The sequence below is a fragment of the Pholcus phalangioides genome, unplaced genomic scaffold, assembly GCF_987345545.1.
Source record: "Pholcus phalangioides strain wild (caught in Gottingen) unplaced genomic scaffold, Ppha-v1.0 ptg000014l_1, whole genome shotgun sequence".
NCBI lineage: Eukaryota > Metazoa > Arthropoda > Arachnida > Araneae > Pholcidae > Pholcus > Pholcus phalangioides.
Window position 1 is genome coordinate 5,124,099 of NW_028301607.1, and position 21,619 is coordinate 5,145,717.

The 21,619-nt window shown below is 38.0% G+C and overlaps 1 protein-coding gene across 2 annotated transcripts; it reads left to right on the top strand.

Annotated features, from left to right (window-relative positions):
• Window positions 1-5,905: 5,905 nt before the first annotated feature.
• On the top strand, window positions 5,906-19,817 carry LOC149078018 (dehydrogenase/reductase SDR family protein 7-like). 2 transcript variants are annotated; one of them, XM_089241576.1, is made up of 7 exons: window positions 5,906-6,164; window positions 8,823-9,006; window positions 10,645-10,742; window positions 10,898-11,117; window positions 12,969-13,061; window positions 15,943-16,095; window positions 19,189-19,817. In XM_089241576.1, exons 1-7 carry the CDS (start codon window positions 6,093-6,095, stop codon window positions 19,437-19,439), a joined length of 1,071 nt encoding a protein of 356 aa, XP_089097702.1. In that variant the 5' UTR covers window positions 5,906-6,092; the 3' UTR covers window positions 19,440-19,817. The 2 variants fall into 2 exon arrangements, with proteins under 2 accessions (XP_089097702.1, XP_089097703.1); XM_089241577.1 differs by having other exon boundaries at window positions 6,161-6,641.
• Window positions 19,818-21,619: the final 1,802 nt, after the last annotated feature.

A 21,619-nucleotide genomic window follows, 5' to 3' on the forward strand; every position in this document is an offset into this window, starting at 1 on the left:
GTGGCCTTGTGGGAAGAACAGTCTACTTCTCGATTTGGCGCGTCTAAGTCTAATCAAGGTCAAATTAATGCACGCGTATTTCGTCAGAACTAACTAACGACGAAATTACATCATGCTCGAAAGATCCATCATGAACAAAAGTATAGAAAAAAATCATTAAAAATTGATTGAATACAGTGAAATAAGTTTTTTTTTGTTCCGAGTGTCTACAAAATTTTGGTGATCAAAAATGTTAGCGACTTACCGAAAAACCGTTGTGGCGTATTCACAGGAGGAGAAGCGGGGGGGGGGGGTTAAGCGGGGGGGGGGGTTAAGCGGGTTATAGCTCACGGGCGGTAAAACTATAAATCAACCCGTGTCTAAAGAGCGAGGGATTAGATCAGTCCATGGGCCCCCACATCCTGCAGCGGGGGCCCCTAGGATGGGATATTTTGCGTTCCTCCGGTCAGATTTTTCACGAGCCTCTTCTGTAGTTAATTTATAGCGTGAAAAAGCAAAAAAAAAAAATGATAACGGTCTCGGGCCCCAGGGCTAGAGCCCTGTCGGCTCCCCCTTTGTCGGGAGAGGGTATTGGTCAGTCAGTGGCTAAGAAAGTGTGAGTGACGATAAGAGTGACCTAGAGAGCGAGGGATCAGGCCGATGTGTGACAGAAAGAGTAACCTACAGCATGTGCAAGCATGCGAGTGACCAAAACAGTGTGCAAGCATGTGAATAATCAAAAGAGTGACTTGGAGTATGATTAGACAGTGAGCGCCTGATTGTGTTAGCATGGGAGTGACCTAGAGAGTGTGTAAAAATGGGAGAGATACCTATGTGCGAGAATGGTAACTACCTGTTTTCTAATTTTTAATACAGTCGAATCCCGTTATAACGAGCTCCAAGAGACCGGAGAAATCACTTCGTTGTAAACTTATCTGAGGGATTAGAAAAAGTGTTCGTTAAAACGAGATTTTCGCTATAATGGTATTCGTTAAAATGAGATTCGACTGTATTACCGAAAATTGTGGATTATCATCAAAAGAATTATTGTGGATTATCATTAGAATGGCCCATTTCATTTTCAACGAGGCATCTATACCTACTTCAAGTATTATTTATTCTTTACTGCAGTGGTTCTCAAACTTCCGTTTTGATTTTAATGATAGACTTTAGATAAGCCTGATGAGGATGGGGCGGGGCACGATGAAGATTATGTTAATTCATACAGAGATGCCACAATAGATCATTCAGCTCTGCCCCTAACATGGGGGGCGAGAGGCATTGTATCTCCTCCCATATTTCAGACATACATTTCAGACATATAAATACAATTATTACTATGAATATACAGGGTGTTTCAAAAAGAATCATCCGATTTAAAAAAAAAATCATAACTATTCAGCTTTTAACCCGTTTTGATCGAATAGTGTATAGGTAGAAAGAGGGAAATATATATATATATAATCTACTCTATAATATAAAACCACAAACTCGAAAAGGGCCTGTTGCTAAGCAACCGCGTGACGGAAGTGGGTGAAGTTTTTGAGTGACGCAAATCTGTTACGTTTTTGTGTTACGGAAGTCGGTTACGATTTTGGGTCAAGTATTCATTTAACTCTAGCACATATTGGGACCCATTTGACCCATCGGGACCATGTTATGTGCATGTACCGAGAGGCTCCCATATCCTACAGCAGGGCCCTTAGGCTGGAATTTAGATGGCGAGCCCCCAAACCAGCTTTTCAGGGCCCCTCTGTGGTTAATTTATAGTGTGAAAAATCAAAAAGTGATAAGAATCGTTCTGGTCCTGTCAGCCCTGCCCTTGTGGAGGGGGGGGGTCATGCCGAGAGGTATGTATATGTATAATATACATATAACAACAGCGCTCCCAACACACAGGGTCGGGGTACCCGGGGGGGATTGTACGTATACCTTCATGGGAAAGTTAAAAGTTTTCATTTTCATGGCATTCGCACCGGGGAATGACCGACAAGCTTCCAAGTCGGGGCCCCATGTTTACAGGTTTCATTTTGGGGGCCCTGGATGAATCCCATTCTTTTCTGTTGTAGAATTTGCAACAGCGGATGCCCGAGATCAAGCCAGTCTGGGGCCCCACTAAAAGTATGCGAATTGGTGTCCCGGGTAATTGGTTGGGGGCCTTGGATTTTATTCGTTGGTAAAACGAATACAAATGAAAATGTTTCACGGCAATCGCAGCGGGGGATGACCGACAAGCTTCCAAGTCGGGGGCCCCCATGTTTACAGGTTGCTCTGGATGAATCTGATTCTTTTTGTTTTTTAACATTATACAATTTGCAACAGCGGAAGACCGAGATAAATCCAGTCTGGATTCCCCACTAAAAATCTGCGTATCGTGTTCCCGCTCCTGGATGTGGGGCCCTGGATTTTTTTTATTCGTTGCAAAATTGAAAAAAATGAAAAATTTTCGTGGCCCATTACAGGGGTGTGTCCGACAAGCTTCTAGGTCAGTGCTCCATGGGAATGTTGATAGGTTCTAATTCGGGGCACTTGGATGTATCTCATTGATTTTTGTTGTTTAACATTGTAAAATTTGCAACACATCGGTAGCCCGAGATATATCCAGTGTGGGCCCCACTAAAATTCAGCGAATTGAATCTGGGGCCCCAGTTTCTGGGTGTGCTTGATGAATCTCATTTGTTTTTTTGTTGCTTTATCATTATTTTTATTAAAATTCGCTTCTTCAGTAAGCTGGTGCTTTCACACGTCTCTTTCCATAGCACGCTGATGAAGTTGGACGAAATGAACAAGATATGTTGTGAAGAGAAGTGGGGGGGGGGGGGGGGTTGGCCGCCAAAGGCGGAAGGGGGGGGGTAGAGCCCCCCTAGTATATATATATATATATATTCACGCATAGGCGGAGATAGACTTGGAAGTCTGGGGGAGGGCATTATTGCTGGAGGGGGGGCACGATGATGATGACGTCAGTTCATATATACATATATACATTAGATCAGTCGACTCCACCTTCACCTTTGACGCTGGGGGATCGCCTCCGTATCTCCGCCCATGGTTTCACGCTGTTGCCGACAGGTAGCGCTAACGCTCTTCCTTCGGCCACCACTTCAGTGTTTGTCAAGATGGCGACTGCACAACAGAAATCGTTTTGTGTTCTAAGCTTCGCGAAGTGTAAGTCAGTAACAACTCTCTTCATCGTGCTTTTCGTCGACAATACCCTGGTGTTGAACTTCCTACCGCTCAGAGCATTAGGCAATGGTATAAACCAGCGGTTCTCAACCTTTTCTGACTCGCGGAGCCCTTTTCAGTGAATAATTTCTCTGGCGGAGCCCTGTTTAACACTAGGAGCCCCTTTTAGTATATTATTTATATTGCGGCATCCTTTAGGCCTCTTTTTTTGTTTGTTAATCAAATTTATTGATTTATTTTATTATTCTCGAGTGGCCGCGGAGCCCCTGGGAAGCGCACACGGAGCCCCAAGGGCTCCGCGGAGTACCGGTTGAGAACCGCTGGTATAAACAATTCCGAGACGCGAGTTGTCTGTGTAAAGGGAAATCCCCTGGCCGTCTCCGCATGTCAGACGAGAATGTGGACCGCATCCGAGAGTTTCGCACGTAGTCCACAGAAATCCACTCGCAGTGGATGCAAACATGCTCGTAAAAGTTTGGGACGAATTTGACTACCGTATAAGACATATGCCGTGCAATTTTTATGCGAATGAATGCAAAATTTTTGAATTGAAAAATACTTTTGCAGACGAAGGCAAAATTTTTGCCAATGAAAGCAAAATTTTCAAGTTAATTTTTTTAGTGGGAAGAGCGCGTAATTTTTGATTGAAAAATACTTTTGCGGGTGAATACAAAATATTTTGGTCAAAAATTATTTTTTAGGATGAATACAAAATTTTCGATTCGAAAAGTATTTTTGCAATTGAATGCAGAATTTTTGATTTGTAATCTTTTTCTGCGAATACATGCAAAATTTTAGTTAAAAAATATTTTTTGAAATGAATGCAAAATTCTTTGATTTGAAAAACAAATTTGCATGAATGCAAAATTTTTGAGTTGAATTTTTTTGTGAATGAATGCAAAATAGTATTTAATTTGAGAAACATTTCTGCGGATGAAAGCGAAATTTTTTGTTTGGAAAAGGTTTTTAGCAGTGAATGCAAAATTTCTGATTTGAAATTTTTTTTTAAAAGTGAATGATAAATTTTTCATTTGAAAAATATTTTTGTAGAGGAATAAAAATTTTGAATTCAAAAAATACTTTTGTGAACAAATGCGAAATTTTTGTTTGAAAATTTCTTTGTGGGTGAATGCAAAAATTTTTGTTATGAGAAATATTGTTGCCAGTGGAGACAAAATTTTTGATTCAAAAAATGTGCTTTTGCGAATTAATTCAAAACTTTTGGTTTTTGAAATTATTTTCCACGAATAAATACGATTTCAGCTGAAAAATATTTTACTTAAATTTTTGTAGATAAAGTCAAAATTTTCTAATTGCAGTTTTTTCTGTTAATAAATTTTAGTTGAAAAATATTTTTGCAAATGAATGCAAAATTCTTTCATTTGATTTTGCGAATTTATGCGAAATATTTAATTTGGAAATATTTTGTTTTAAAAATTTTTTTGAAAGTGAATGCAAAATTTTTTATTTGAAAAATACTTTTGTAGGAGAATAAAAATTTTTTTTGAAGTGAATGCAAACATTTTTTGAAATGAATGCATGCATTTTTTGAAGTGAATGCGAATTTTTTTTTAAAGTGAATGCAAGCTTTTTGAAAGTGAATGCAAAAATTTTGATTTGAAAAATATTTTTGTAGAAGAATAAAATTTTTTTTTGAAGTGAATGCAAATTTGTTTTTTGAAGTGAATGCAATTTTTTTGAAGTGAGTACAAAAAGTTTTTTAAGTGAATGCAATTTTTTTGAAGTGAATGCAAAAATTTTGATTTGAAAAATATTTTTGTAGAAGAATAAATTTTTTTTTTGAAGTGAATGCAAATTTGTTTTTTGAAGTGAATGCAAATTTGTCTTTTGAAGTGAATGCAAATTTGTTTTTTGAAGTGAATGCAAATTTGTTTTTTGAAGTGAATGCAAATTTGTTTTTTGAAGTGAATGCAAATTTGTTTTTTGAAGTGAATGCAATTTTTTTTGTGAAAGCAAAAATTTTGATTTGAAAAATACTTTTGTAGAAGAATGAAATTTTTTTTTGAAAATGAATGCAAAATTTTTGATTTGAGAAAAATTTTTAAGGATGAATGCGCGAAATTTTTTACGTGCAATTTTTATTTATTATTATTATTTTTTTTTTTGCTGCTGAACGCAAAATTGTTGACGTGAAATATTTTATTTTTTGTGAATAAAACTCAAAATTTTTGATTTGCAATTTTTTTTTGGCGCAATTTGGACTTTTTATTCTTGAAATTCAGGGGGCCATTCAAGTATTACGTCATCATAGATGGGGGAGAGGGTTTCCGATTTGCTGACTTTTGATGACAAGGGGGGGAAGGGGGGGTTGGATAATGCTTACGTCATCAACCACCGTTTATGAAAATATAAGTTAAGATTCAGAGGGGCAGAGCTGATGACGAAATTTTGCTGACGGGGGGGGGGATGTCAAAAATGGCTAAAAATTTGCTTACGTAATACTTGAACGGCCCCTTACGTATCTCTAGCGATTTCTTGTATTTTCCCGTATTGAAAATCCCAAATCTCCGCATTTTTCTCGATGAAATATGGTCAGCTTACTAAAACATAATCTCACGTAAACCTGCTTGTTGTTTTCACAACTATTTTCTTTTCGAAAACAATCAAACAACCCAAAGACCATCATAATTATTTCGTTTGTTCCTGATATTGTTCCTTGTTATTAAATAATATTGATAATCTTCTCGAGAGGAAAAAAAAAATCAAGGTCAAGACAATGAATAGATAACATAAATATGATAACTGCGATAACCGCCTTTTTATTTTTCTTCTACCAACTTGCGCGAGTCTTTTGAGGAGCTTAAAATAATTCAATTTTGTGAAAAGAGGGTTGTTAATTTCCAATTATTTTGTTAATAACGATTGTTATTTCTGTAAATATTTTGAATTGTATCGATATTATATCGATGGTAATGATGCAAGACTCTGTGTTTGAAAAATCAGCTGATGCCGCCCAAAACAACACAAACGTCCTGTGGGTAAGTTTTTTTTTGAGGAGGTTTAATAACAAATTATTTAGACTGTATATAGAATTATAATTATTTTGAAATGATAATTATAATTAATTATTCGATCTGTTTTTGTAAAATTATTTAAAAATTCTTACTCTTTTTCCATTGGTATTAACTTGTGTTGGTTAAAGTAGTTTTCTAGGCCTTAACCGCAATAGCTTCGGCGTTGCGTTGTTACATTGAAATCCCTGTACTAAGGTGCGCGTTTTCCGGCCCGCGGGCCAAATACGGCCCGTAAGAGTTGTTTCCGTGGAAAGTATCAATACACACAATGTGATAAATACCTAGACTGGCCATACATATGTGTGTGTATATTTTTCATAAAGATACGGGATATCGCCAAAAAAATGTAAACAAGGCAAGTAAAGATGACAATTACAGCCAAAACAATTGTCAAAGGCAACTAAAGTTGGCAGTTACAACTCGAAAATGTTTCAATGACAGGTAAAGTTGTCATTCAGAGCAAAAAAAAAAAAAAAAAAATTGTAATAAAGGGGTCATTCAAGTATTACGTCAGCATCGAGGGGGGGTTTCGTATTTGCTGACTTTTGATGACAAGGGGAGGGGGGGGGGGTTGAAGGTTGCTTACGTCATCAACCACCCCTTTTTTGAAGATATGAAATATTCTAAGCTGCTGACGGGGGGGGGGGGGAGTCAGTGTTTTGCTGACAAGGGGGAGGGGGGGGGGGGTTCAAAAATGGCTGAAAATCTGCTTGCGTAAACTTGAATGGCCCCAAAGCAATTGTCAGAGGCAAGTGAAGTTGCCAACTATAGGTAAAATCGGTGAAAAATTGTCAGACGCATTAAAACGATGGGCACAGTTAGTATGAATGCAATTCAACAAAAACCCTATACTGTATGTTTGGCAAAAGTGAGATGAATATAGTTAATTATTGATATTGGAGTCATAACATAATTTATATGTCATGTAAATAATCTTAATTCTTGATTTAAAAAATTCAACTAAGCAGAAATATACCATGTCTAGCCGCTGTGGTGGCCGAGTAGTCATAGTGACAGACTTGTATCGCGAGGACACTGGTTCGAACTCCAATGTCACCGCAGTGGTGGTCGGCTGAAGTTTTGCGCGGTTCCTAACTACGAGGCACCAATCTCCCGTTAAAAAGTCTCGTCACAGAGAGAGAGCAATAGGCCTACAATGGATACAAATATTCAATTATTACACTTCACTCATAGTTAGAAAAATTGATGGCAGCACTACACATAACAAGCATTATACAGAAACAAACTTAATGTCTCAGGTCGCACATTCGAACATGTACCAATTTGTTAGAAATTCCGTAGAGGAATATGTACGAGGTGTATGTACTATTAAATAGCAGTAGTAGCAGCAGCATGTTTGGCCCACCTGAGTGGCGTGGTGGTAATTTGATGATTTGCTATAACTGGCATTAAAAATAAAATAAGCATCGTGAGCAAACACAACAAGAGTCGAGAATTAGAACTTAATTACACTTTAGGTTTAATTTACACAATGTTTAAAAATTCAATTTAGAAGTTTTACAAATTTTGGCAAAGATTGATATCAACAAGTCGTCGGCCCATATCTCCATTCACCAGGAGTCAGTTCATTGTATCTGGATATTGAAGTCCTCGTCCGTTTTTTTACCTTGGTAGGGCTTACATGATGAATAAGCAGCCTAATAGGAGTTCAGAAACTTTGAGGATTACAGGGACATTCCAAACTATGGCATCCTAACTCTCCAGGTGGAGTTAACCAGCGAGTATTGGAGTATGGCTGATTTCAAGTAAAACAGAATTACAAGTGGAAGAACTGCCTTTCATAACAAAGAGCAGACCAATCACCATTGATCGCATTGCTGATTTGCATATATTCAGGATTTCTTTTATCACGGTGGAGCTGCAATGCGGTAGCACTGGGGAGTGATGTCACTTCACAACAAACAGTCCGTTGATCGTGTCAGGAGTAATGTCTACTGATCACACCGGATCAACAGGCTCCTTGAAGTCTAACGACCTCTAGCCAACACTGAGTGATCTGACTAGTGATGTTTAGGTGAGAATTATTCAATTAACAACAAAAATTTACCTTAAAGCACTTATTTGAATGGAGTGGTACCTCTTCGACCGCTGTGGGTTTGTAATATTCCAGTAAGTTACTTGTCTACAACTGTGGAGGTTGCCATCAGGTTCAACGTTTGATCGAGAAAAAGAGTAAAGATAAAATATTTTCCCTAATGACCTTGAGGCATGTTTGGCCCATGGACTGAAAAGCTTTTCACCCCTGCTATACAGTGAAAATTCTATGTAATGATTCACTCTTTAACGACAATAGCTCATATAACGGTATGACTTTTAGGTTCTAATGCACTTTTCATAGTGTTTATATGTATATATATCCCCAATATATAAAGATAACTCTTTTATAACAAGACATTTTTCCTAGTCCCTTGAGTATCGGAGTGTTGTTATATAGGTGTTTCACTGTATAACGATATTCAAGGCACAGGAGAGAACTATATTGTTATAAGGATTTATCTGCTTCTAGGATATAAATTATTTGATCGTTCTTTCTGCAATATAATTGGTTTTTTTATATTGATGAATTAATTTTGATAATAGACCGAACATATTTCTCTGCAGGTTTTAAGCTCTACGATGTCTCATTGGGCTCGCTTGGTGATCGGAGGAATAGCGCTCCCTTTGGCGTTTCCCTGGCTGGTGTATCACCTTTACAGGTCCCATTTCAAGAACAAAGTTTTCAAGAGCCGTGCACTTCAGGATAAAGTTGTTTTGATCACCGGGGCTAGTTCAGGATTAGGAGAAGGTAAGAAGCAGAATATATTCCGCTCTGTACACATTAACAAATAAAATTTATTTAAATATTTGAGCTATTTAACCACTTTACTGCCGATGAAATCTTAAATGATCTGCACTTCAGTGATATATTTTTTTCCGTGATATAGGAAATCCTATATCACATGCTGTAAAACCATATAAATATGCCTGTGACAGTTAATGCATAGACTCCGTAAGGCATATATATATACACACTCACAGGGTCATCTTAAGAGCACCATAGGCCCTGGGCCAATTGGTTTTTCTGAGGCCCTACCTGGAAAATTCTCGAAAACATCAATTACCTCTCATTTTTGTGAGGCCCCTCTTCTCTTGAGGCCCTTGGGCCATGCGTTAAGACGACGCTGCACACTCGTGGCAGTTGAGGGTTAATAGCAAATAAATTGTATTGACTGGAATAAAGCATGCATTGTTTCTTTAATAATAGAACGACGGAAGTGGTAATTTTGACCGCAAAGGTACTTTGACATGCGATTGCACCTAAACAGTTTATCTCACAGCGTTGAAATTTCATGACTTCTCTCATCTTGTTATGGCTCTTAAATCCTAAAATATAAATGTTCTACGGTAGCGGTAATTTCGATGTTATAGAGATATTTATCTAATGCAATTGCAAAACATTCTGAAATTAGACAGTTTTCCTATGCGAACTGAGGAAAGAGATGCTTTATTATGGTGTTTGCTTTTATCTGGTACTCATTTTGTACAATTCAAAGATACACGTTTCAAGAAGCTTGTCATCATATGCTATTCAATTCACTTAACGTTTTTATGAATGTTTGCTCATATGCATTAGATTCGCTAGTACAATGTCGCACAACCAAAAGAGTATTAATTTTCCATATTTTACCCATGGACATGACAAACTCAGGGTTGTCAATAGACATCAAGAGGAACAAAAATTACGATGGAACATGGTGTCGCAAACTATGTTGAGAGGGTGAAAATCGTGAAAAATGCATGCAGGTCATCGACATCACACTGGAATGACAAAAAGTAATAACTTCAAAAAAATTTATTTGATTTATTATTAAAAGAGTTTTTAGAAATGGCTGCTGCTGACGTCATTGTACAGTCTACAATGACATAAAAACGATTCTTGGAAGCGCGTGCTCGAAGATACCAGGTATGCTTTTGTACAGATGATACTCATGTAACAGTTGTCTGTTTTGATGAGTATCGTCTGTATAAAAGCATACCTGGTATGCTTTTATATGCACATCTGGGAATCTTTTTTATGCCATTTTAGACTGTGCAATGATGTTAGCAGCCGTCAATTTCAACAACTCTTATAATAAACAATAATGAAATAAATTTTTTTGTGTGGTTATTGTACTTTTTGTTGTTCCAGCGTGACGTCGAAACCTGCATGTATTTTTCACAATTTTCACCCTCTCAGCAGGGTTTGCAACACTATGCTCCATTACAATTTTTGTTCCTCTTGATGTTCATTAACAACCCTCTGGGTTTGTCAATGAATTAACAGAACACCCTGTATATCTTATTGTAGCCCACATTTCGTTTTAGTCTTTACAAGAATATTTTGTAAAATTTTTTTTTTTTGCATTTGTAAAGTTGATCAAATTCTGTTTTTTTGAAAGTATAGCTCTCGCCCATGAGTTCTACAAAGCTGGATGTAAAGTGATTTTGGCAGCACGAAGAAAAGATGCTCTAGAGCGGGTGAAAAATGATCTGATGTCTCAGGCAAGTCATTAATTACAATAATCACCATTATGTGTAGATAGTAAGTAAGGATTCGCGCTGAGAAGATACTTTGACACTTTTTTAGGCTTATGAACCGATTTAACTTTGTTTATGGCATGTTGTAATCAGTTTCATTACAATTTTCATGTATGCAGCATCATTCTGGCCATGAGCCAGCTATAGTTTTACTCGACCTTGAAGAACTTAAGGAAATCCCAAAAAAAGCGGCTGAAGCTTTGCAGGTGCATGGCAGGATTGACATTTTAATTAACAACGGTGGCATAAGTTCCCGTGGTGAAGCCCTTGAAACAGATCTTGAGGTGGATTTACGAGTTATGGTTACTAACTATTTTGGACCGGTCGCTCTCACGAAAGGTACGTTAATAGATGAATTCTATTTTATTTCTCATTCATTTCATTATGCTTAGATTGTACTTTAACATTAGCTTTTTTACATCTATTTCTGTTTGACTGATTTCGTTTATTAACTCAATAATCTTTTGACAACTAAAATGAGAACCTACTCAGTTATTTCATTTAATGTAAATAAGTAGATATTTTTCAACTTGTAATGATAACTGAATCATTCCTTATCACAAGATCCCTGGTTTAATTGTGAGAAAAGAGGATAGAGAGGTTTCACACAGTTGTGACATAGACACATTAATCATTACAAATGATTTTTCTTCTCACGAAATCATATTGCTGAAGAATGTTGGTTTTTTTTTCGGGGCTGGCTCAAAAATGAGATGATTCTAGTTTAAATAGCTGTGGTTCTCAGCAGGAATTCAACCGAATCTTCCACCGACAAGTACAGTAGATATAACTGAATATATGTCAAGTTGATGTTATACAGAGTGATTCAAAACTCAATGAGCCTTATTGATATCTTAACAATGTCGGAAACCATTATTTAGGTCCAGCAGTTGCCATCGGCAATGGTTTTTTTTGCAAATTGCAAAAATTCATACTCTTATTATTCTAATTTAAAAGATTTATTATATTTTAATGATTAAGTTTTCTAAGCATATAATTACTTTTTTATATTCAAATATATTCAAATTTTAAAAAATGCAAAAGATACAACAGATTTAAACGATAGCTGATAGATGGCAGCATCAACATCGGGGCACATTTTTTTTTGTGTGTGTCCAAAACGAGTGTAATAACTTGTGTTAACTATCCTCTTTCTCCCCTCATATGTTCCTCAGTGATAAGGGTATCTCGTTTGGCCGCATGACGGAAAGTGCCTAAAGAGGAAAGAACATGTATCTTTCCATGGAAAGCTCTGCCAAACCTTGATCATATGACCTGTACTTTACGTTACAATTTTGTATCAGTGCCTTTTGAAAATATTTCTTTTCTAATTTAAACATTCATTTGAAAAAAAAAAATCAATATTATTAAGTCGGTACCAAATCCATTTGAATTATTAATTAATGACTTGAAATTTCAAGGGGATCACACACTGTCGCGCTTCCCTCACAAGCCGCCCCTGGTGGAAAGTCTCTTTATTTAGTTATACTTTACATGAGGATGGTACGTGTATACATTGCTTCACAACAAGTGCTCAAAGTTCTTACCATCCACAGTTATGCATAAAAAACAAAAAGTGATACATTCCTATGGAAAAATCTGTTTTGGTGTTTTCTACCTCCCTTAAAAGTTTGTACATTGAATTTTGAATCACCCTGTATAACTATAAGCTTCATAGGCATAAACGTGTATATAGTCCATGGGCCTGAGCCTCCCAATATATATTTGCCAACATCTCCATATGTACCTAAAGAAATATTGGGTTTGAGCCCTCCCAACATTTCCAATAACTTTACACCTATGGCGACTCCCATTCTGTCCTATGAGATGTGGTTTTAGTGAAGCAAAACTTGTAATGAAGAGATCAATTTTTTTTACCCCTGTTTAACAAGCAACCAGAGCATCAATACTACTTTATCGCACATGCACCTTGTACGCATTCTACTGCGGAATCAATAATGAATTGCTGCATGTAGGAATGCTTTGTGTGTGTGTATGTGTAGCCTTATATGTGATGAGAGTTAGGCTTGTTTCATGCAATACTGATGCTACCATCCGTCTCCCATATTTAGAAAAAGAGAAAATACAGATTAGAGCTTTCTCAACAGTCCGCCCTGTCACAATATCAATTTTAGAGCTATAATTGTAGTGTGTAATAGTAAGAGTATTAATTAGGTTTTCTCCTTACAGCTTTATTACCATCGATGATTGAACAAAACAGTGGCCACGTTGTTGCCATTAGCAGCATACAAGGGAAAATTGCTATTCCATTTCGTTCTTCATGTAAGTGTGTTTATTTTGTTATGGATTTTACAAAATGTTATTTTTTTACCACATTCTAATTCTTGTCTTATCACAGCAGGGTGATTTCCTGCGGTTTAAATTGTATCCAAATATTCTTTCCATTTGCTGAAATGGCCTGTTGCAGCTCTCCTTGTCATTCAAGGAGAGTTTTCTTCCAGCTTTTGAATACTGTTCCAGCAGGCCTGCATCAGGGTCTTTTACACCCCAGTGCAACAAATATTTTATGAATATAGATGGCAGCATCTAAAAAATCAGACAACACTGTATTCAAACTTGGACTGTTAGGTAGGGTTACTTGATTCGAAAACTGAGAGGACACCTTCGTGCGTATATTTAGTGATGCCACTTTTCCCAATTTTTGTAACAGATAGCACCACTATTCTGACCAATAAAATTGGCCACAACAGTAATTTTTCCTAGAACTAAAACAAAACCTCTGAAGATAGCAAAAACAAAAATTCTGAAAATTTCAATGGCTATTTGGTAAAAGGAAAAAAAACACAAAAACGCTCATCCCAATGAAAAGACAAAATATTTTAAAGTGAAAAAAATTTCATTAGGAAGAAGAAAAAGAATTCCTAAAACGTGAAAAAGTAGACAAAGGGACAAATTTTCTGAAACATAGGTGAACGTTTAAGATAACATCAAAAAGGAGGATATCTGGTAACCCTACTGTTAGATATTAGCAAATACACTGCTCAAAACAAATAGGGGAGCAAGCAAAAAAGTGAAGAAAACCGTGAGAGACAGCCACGTATTGGCATACAATGGATAGTACACGCGTATCAATGCGCAATACAGAAAAAAGACTTAAAAAAATTTGGAATTAAGCTTTAATTCTTTGAAAATATGGAAAAAACATGAAAAGATGATTTAGGGTAACAATTTGGTTACATGTAAACGATAAAAAAAAAGTACTGTTTAGACATGATGCATGAGTTTTAATAGGGCGTGTGGTCTCCTCGAACAGCTAAGACTGCTGCACACCTGTTTGCCATGGATGCGATGAGGTTATCGATCAGACTTTGGGGAATACTGTTCCACTCCTCAAGAGGTGCAATCTGCAAGTCTCGGACAGTAACAGGCGTCCTTGGTCACGCAGCAATGCGTCGTCCGTAGCTGTCATCAGTTGCTGTAGTGGCGCGTGGCCGACCTTGCCCTGGTCGACGTCTAACATTTCCTGTTTCTTGGAATCGATTCCACAGCCTTGCAACAACACTTCTGGCGACTCCAACAGCATCCGCGATGTATGCGGCAGGACTGAAACTGTTCCCGGCAGCAGTTTTGGGAGGGGGGGACACCAAAATTTAGGATTCAGGTCAGGAGAGCATTCTGGCCATTCCATACGCTGTATTGTTTCAGCTTCAAGCATGTTCTCCACCAGACGAGCTCTATGTGGTCGGGCATTATCATCCTGGAAAACCAAAGAATCTCCAATGGCTCCAGCGTAAGGGATGACATGAGGTCGCAGTATCTCGTCTGCATACCTTCGGGCCGTCAAAGTGCCATTCCGAATGATATGCAGGTCCGTACATCAGCCTATGCTGATTCCACCCCATACCATCCAACCAGCTCGTCTGTATTGTGACCTTTCACGAACGAATGCGGGGTTATTTCGAATGCCCCTGTCCCTCCATACCAGAACACGCCGGGTGTCCCACTCCAGACTGAATCGGGACTCGTCTGTAAACAGCACTTGGCTCCAATCATGTTGCTCCCAATCTCGATGTTCAGCAGCCCATCTTCTTCGGGCCGCACGGTGGCATGGGGTCAACGGAATGCAGACCATTGGCCTACGTGCATAGAGCCCTCCCTCATGAAGCCGATTACGTACTGTTTGGCTGGACACCCTTCGTCCTGCTGCCAAGAGCAACCGTCTTTGCAGCTGAGTAGCTTTCTCTGTTCTGTTTCGACGGGCTGTTAACCGTACATACCGGTCATCAGTTGCTGTAGTGGCGCGTGGCTGACCTTGCCCTGGTCGACGTCTAACATTTCCTCGATAATTCGAAGTAAACAGGACCAAGATCACCTCAGATTGCTGAAAACTTGGATTATTTGAAAAGTAAAAGAAAATGACTCTCTTAGAAGCAGGGGGTGTCTTACTTTGACCTATTTTTTCACCTTAATTAAACGGCTTAATTCATTACACAACTGCCAAGCCCCTTAGACTGGTTAAGGAATACTGACAGGGGTTCCAGGCCCAAGAGGGCTATGATATTAATTTTGTTTGCACTATAAATTTTACTGTAGATGGGCCTGGGATCTAACGGAGACCCCAGTCTGTGCAATTACTTGCATTTGTGAGAAAAATGAAACAAAACTCAGCCTTTGTGAAAAACAGGTTTTGAAAAGAATTTTGAAAATTCTAACACCTCAGATTATCCAGAATGTCAGTTTCAAGACTCGTATTATAGGGACTATACTGTAAAAAAAATTGGTTTTATTTCATAACAATGCAAAGAAAAAAAAAGTTTTATAGATCTATATAGAGTTTCATAGTAGAAGGTGAGGGACCTTCAGACAAATATCCTAGTTGCAGCCCTAGTTTATGGTGTTCTCTCATACAAAATGAGTAATGCAGTGGGACCTTCATAACGGACACTCCTTGTTAGCTAACGTCTCCCAGTAATGGACACTTTTTTTGTGTCTATGGAACAGGGCCTCAATGCATTTTGCTACATGTTAACCAAACATTCTCTGTTAGCGGACAAAAATTTTGGTCTCATAGTGTCCATTATTGAGTGGTTCCACTGCATCTGTGTTTGATGCAACGTTTTTCAGTGAGTATTAATTATGTGATTTGTTTCGTTATGGTGCTTATATTTAGTGTTCAGAACCCGTATCTATTAATGAATTATAGATTCGGCATCGAAACATGCGATGCAAGCATTCTTTGATACACTCAAGTCTGAACTTGGCCACACGAACATCCACATATGTGTTGTCAGTCCCGGCTATGTGCAGACGAATCTTTCTGTCAATGCGGTCACAAGTGATGGTTCGCAATATGGAAGTGAGTTCTCATTTTTCTTTTCCTAGTAATATATATATTTTTTTTAATTGGACAGAACAGAACACATTACAAAATACAAAGGAAAGACAGATGACAAGACAAAAATACATAATAAATAAACAAAAATGGACATACACATACACCCACTTTGTGACCCTCAAAGGACTACTTGTTCTTTGAGGGTCTATTTTCCCTGGACTACTATTTTCCATTTGAGTTTCTCTAAATGGAATAAACTTCACTGTTATTCCTATTCATTTGTATACTACTAAACCGTACATGCACTCTTCTGCGGAATTTCTAACGAATCGGTACACGTTGGAATGCTTGTTCTGAGCGTATGTGTGACCCCCCTAATGTGTTTATGTTGCGAGAATTGCACTTGTTTCATTGTTCTGCAGGTGCAGCCATCTGTCTTCCATACTGTGAAGTGAAGATAGTAAATGCGCTTGAATTTTCATATGACATATGCATCATGTTGCAGGGCTTCCTGTTCTCTGCAGAAATACTTTTTTAAATGTGAGACCAGTTCTCACCTCAAAGTTGGAAAACTGTAGAAAACCTACTTCAGCTGACTGTCACTGTACGGAAAACTGAGTTTGCAATAAAGCTCATTTATTGCATTTCCGGTTGGTTTAACATTGTTTAAAGAATTACTTGCAGGCGACATAAGGAAATACAAAATATCTTTTTTACCATATCAATTTTTATTCCAACGATTAAACTGACATTTACAATTAATTTCTAAATTTAATTTCTTCCAGACTCAATATTTTAAAGCTTTTAAAATTAGAGTTTTAGCAAAATATTTCAATTCTAAATTATCTTGCCAACTGATGACATTTTTTGGGAGTCAGGAAAATAGTCCTCTTTTCCACATCGACAGATGTGCTGTGATTCTCAGGGAGTTTGTGCTTAGCATGTCACCTTCCCCTGCTAATCGGCACACACATACACATGCAAAGGAACCCAAGAATCTACATGGAAATATTTCCATTAGAAGAAACGTAAAACATGCTGATAATTGTGGGTACTTCATGTAATAGAGAATTCTTTTTTACATGTCTAATGACACGTAGGCAATGCAATCTGCACCTAGGAATGTTCCTGAATTCACTAAAGGATTTGTTGTCTCCCTGGAGTGATAATCTCTTCAGATCAGTAGTAGATTGATCTATAGATTTCCACTATCGAACCATTTGACATCGAGGTGAATGAATTACAAAACAATTGATCAACAATACAATTGATACAAACAAAAACAATTACATCACTCTACCAAGATTTACATATTTAAATATTATGCCATTCCGGAACCCGGGAAAGCTTGGCAAAAATCAAGACTGGATGGATTGGCCATGATCACTGCAGCCTACCGCCTATGATGATCACAGATAAAGGTTAAAAATTTAACATTTTTCACATTTAGAGACCTCTCCGGACAGTAACGGGTAAAGTTACTGTAACATTGTTATCAACACACATATGTAGCATGATACTCTAAATCAGGGTTGCATTATCTTTTCAGTCTGCAAACCAAGTGTCCGAAATGGCTGCAGCTCATGGCAACACAAACTGGCAGTACATTATGTTTGGGTGCTGGGAAATTTAGACCCAGGCTGTTCAGATGCTGGCTGTTTGGACACTGCCATTTGGAGGAGCATATAAGTCGACTGAGGAAGATGATTACGCATGTCAGATATACACACACATGTCTGAATCACATTTTAATCAAGTCAGAAAAAAATCTAAGAATTTTTAGTGAATATGGATACAATCAAATGTGATTGGATGCAGTCTCATTATCGAGTCCAAACTGCATGGGTTTAAATGGCTGCAACCAAATTCCCTGTTCCGACAAACTGGTGCTATCATCATGTTGTGTAGATTGATCTTTTTGTTAAGAACAACTCTCATGGTCTGGATGAATCCTCTTGGGGGTCGAAGTTGTACTTCCCATGCTCTATATTTTTTGCACTTTCTTGCTTCTAAATTTTTGTATTATCGGAACAGATTTTATTCATCATCTAAATAATACATAGGAGAGTCATTAAGTAATTCACAAAAGGTGATTAAAAAAATAACTTGCAGAGATAATCACTTCAAAACAGTTTTTATTTCTCAACATAATCTCCACCAGTATTTATGCATTTGTGCCATCGTTTTATCAGTGCCCCAATACCAGCTGCATAAAATTCTGTGGGTTGCTGTCTCTGCCACATTAGGAATTCATTGTGAACTTCTTCATTATCTGTAAAGTGTTTGCCTCGAAGATGGTTTTTTAGTGGACTAAACATATAAAATCGCTTGGGGTTAAGTCTGGTTCTGTAAGGTTGATGTTGAAGTTTCCAACCAAATTTTTGAACTGTGTCTTGTTTTGAGCCAGCTGTATGTCGATCAGCCCGAATCAGTTCCTCCACCTGTTGCACTATTGGTTCTGTTTCAATCAAATTGGGATGCCTGCTTCGATCATTGTCACAAAATTTTGAAATTGCCTTAAGAAAGTTTCTCGATCCAATTGTGCACTGATTTATGTGATAAACACTTCTCTCTGTAAACAGGAAATATTTCTTTGTGATTATTTTTTTGCATCAAGTCCTTTTGTCCACAAAGCATGGGGATCCTCTGTCGTACAATCATTGAGCACCATTTTGAAACTGAATTATACATGCTTGCGAATGCTACAAGTTGATATGAAATAAATATCATAAAGCTGGATAATGCTGTCATCTATTAACATTCTTTCAAAGTATTTGCTACTTCTCTGAGCAGATCCATAACTAGGCTGGGGCAACCGAGCCATTGCCGAATGGGACCCCACAACATATAATGTTCATTTATTTTGCACATTAATTACCCTTTTCAAGGGCTCCCCCCAGAAGAAGTCTGCCTTGGGGCCCCAAGAAGGCACACTATGGCCCTGTCTCTAAGATATATCACATCAATTTGTTACTTAATGACATTCTCGTAACCATAAGATATTGATTTCTTTACATTCCAAATAATTATGGTCAACCTGCAGTTCTAAACATGTTTCTATGGTATTAAATCTTTTAAATCTCACAAATTTTTAAATGTTTTTTGTACCATTAGTGATGGATCAAACCACAGCATCTGGAATGAACCCGAAAGAAGCTGCTGACGCCATCCTTGAATGCATAGTCTCCAGGAGTTCCGAGCTAGTTCTGTCTGGTATCCTACCTAAAATTGCAATTCTCCTACGAGTCATGTGCTCATCTCTATATTTCTACCTGATGAAGAGCAGGGCTGCTAGACTGCGTAAAGCGAGTGAGTATCAACGGTCATCAGCATCTGCTGTTCAACCTGGATCGACCAGTTCGTGACGATATTCGTAGCTTATCCATTTGTTATGTACATAAGTGTCTAAATCTTTTGGTTTCGGGTGTAAGTTTTATTATATAACATGATTCTGTTACCATTTGTTAGCGGTGTGATAAACAGTTAACTGAGTTATGTACATAATTTTTCATTAATACGTATGATGATATACGTGTATGAGAGCAATCGTACCAATTTGTATTCGTAAGTTTTATTAAAAGTTTTTATTTTTTTTACCTTCTGTAATTATGCCTACATTTAGCTGAAGTTTCTATTCATAGTTATTGCTTCATTTTGATACCCACATTCATTAATCATTCGTGTCATTTATCCGCAATATGTGTAATAGAAACTATGAGATATTAAAGTATTGTGTAAGTTGAGTTCTTGTATGCTGTGTGGATAACTTATTGTAATTATAAGATCGCTGATCTGTTCGTTAAACTTGATCATGATATTAGCAGTTCGTGGCTGACAATTCAGTATTTATTGTATAGCTCAGGGGTTCTTAACCTTTTTCCAGCCGTGATCCAAAATCAGTAAAAGATAAGTTTCACGACATATGGAACTGTTTGTTTTTCGAAATCAGTGACACCAGTGATTCAATAAATGCATTTATAACAGGACTGTGTAAGCATAATTGTATGACCCATCTTGGAAGCCCCATGACCATGTTTGGGTTACGATCCATATGTTCAAAACCCTTGGTCTTGTCTAGCCGCTATGTCAGGGATCTTCAACCTTTCAGACACTGAGGGTCAAATTGGAACATTCCACGAAGCCCGTAGGCCACCAACTCAAGTAACTTAGTGACATCGTAATAGGAGGTCCCCAGAGTTGAACAGACACAAAAATAATTGAAGAAATTCATTCTTTTATTTATTAACAATTTCGATCATTTCCGAAATAGTTTTTTTTCGCAAATTATTTGTTTTGAAAATAATTATTTTTTCATTAATTCCGAGTTTACATGAATTTGTTCCGGAATCATTTCTTTCATTTATTCTAGAATTAATCCTTTTTTAAATGTTTTCAACCATTTTTTGAGAATTATCAGCGGGCCAGGACAGCTCCGGGGGGCCAAATGGGACCTGCTCGCAATGCGTTAAAGACACCTGTGCTATGTGGTCCGTGGGCATCCTGATCGACTTTGGTGTATAGACAGATCCGCGGAAGAAGAGACAAACAAAAAAGGTGTTTGTCTCTTCTGGGAATCGAACCCGACTCCTCTTGCATACCGGGCAAGTGCGCTGAAGGAAATAATGTTGGGGGAAATGAAGGGCAAGAGGACGCGGGCTCGATTTCCAGAGGAGACAACTTTTCTTGCCAACAATTCGTTTTGGCATAACATCCAGAAAATCACTTTCCTCAATGTAAGGTGTTATTTCCAGCTAAGAACAGGGCTCCAGAACATCAAAGACACATGACCACCAAAGATCCATGGGCTGGGATCTTTGGTAGGCCCCAATAAAAGATATATTTCGTGGGTCTCCTCAATCAAGGGGGCGCGGTAGCCCGGTCGATAAGATACTCGTCTAAAGTACCAAAGCATGTTTAAAGGTGTCGCGGGTTGGTCATTGTCAGAAAACGTTCCTGACACACGGGTACAACAGAAACTGCGACATGAGAACAGAAAAAATTGCTACCGCAGGGAGTTCCCCCATCGAGGGGTTAGCGCACCAACCTCTCGATGAGTATAAAAAAACAAGCCTGCCGTTCGGAATCGGCAATAAATTGTAGGTCCCGGTCTAATTAGCCCTCGTGTGCAGAAAATGACCGTGGTGCGACAAAATTGATCAATGATCCTCAATCAAGTGGACATCCAGAGGGCGCCGATGAGGGCGAACGCCCCTCTCAAGAGCCAAATAATATGTGATACATTTGTCTGCTCCGTAAAATTTGGGATGATCCAATGCATCTACACAATAAGTCGCTTCTCCGACACGTCGCCCGGAATTCGCCTGCCTCCCATTCGCAGCTGAAGATATCTGCCTCCGCTTCATTTATGGCTGAAGATAACTACCTCAGCTCCATTCACGGCTGAAGATATCTTCGGCCGCCTTAGATAAAAAGGTTGAGAAACGATGCCGTAGAGCAGTGGTTCTCAGGTGTACGTTACGGCTCCTTGTGGCGCCACAGTGAGCTGTCCCTTTTTCTGTTTGCCTATTTAATAATTTTAAGGGGG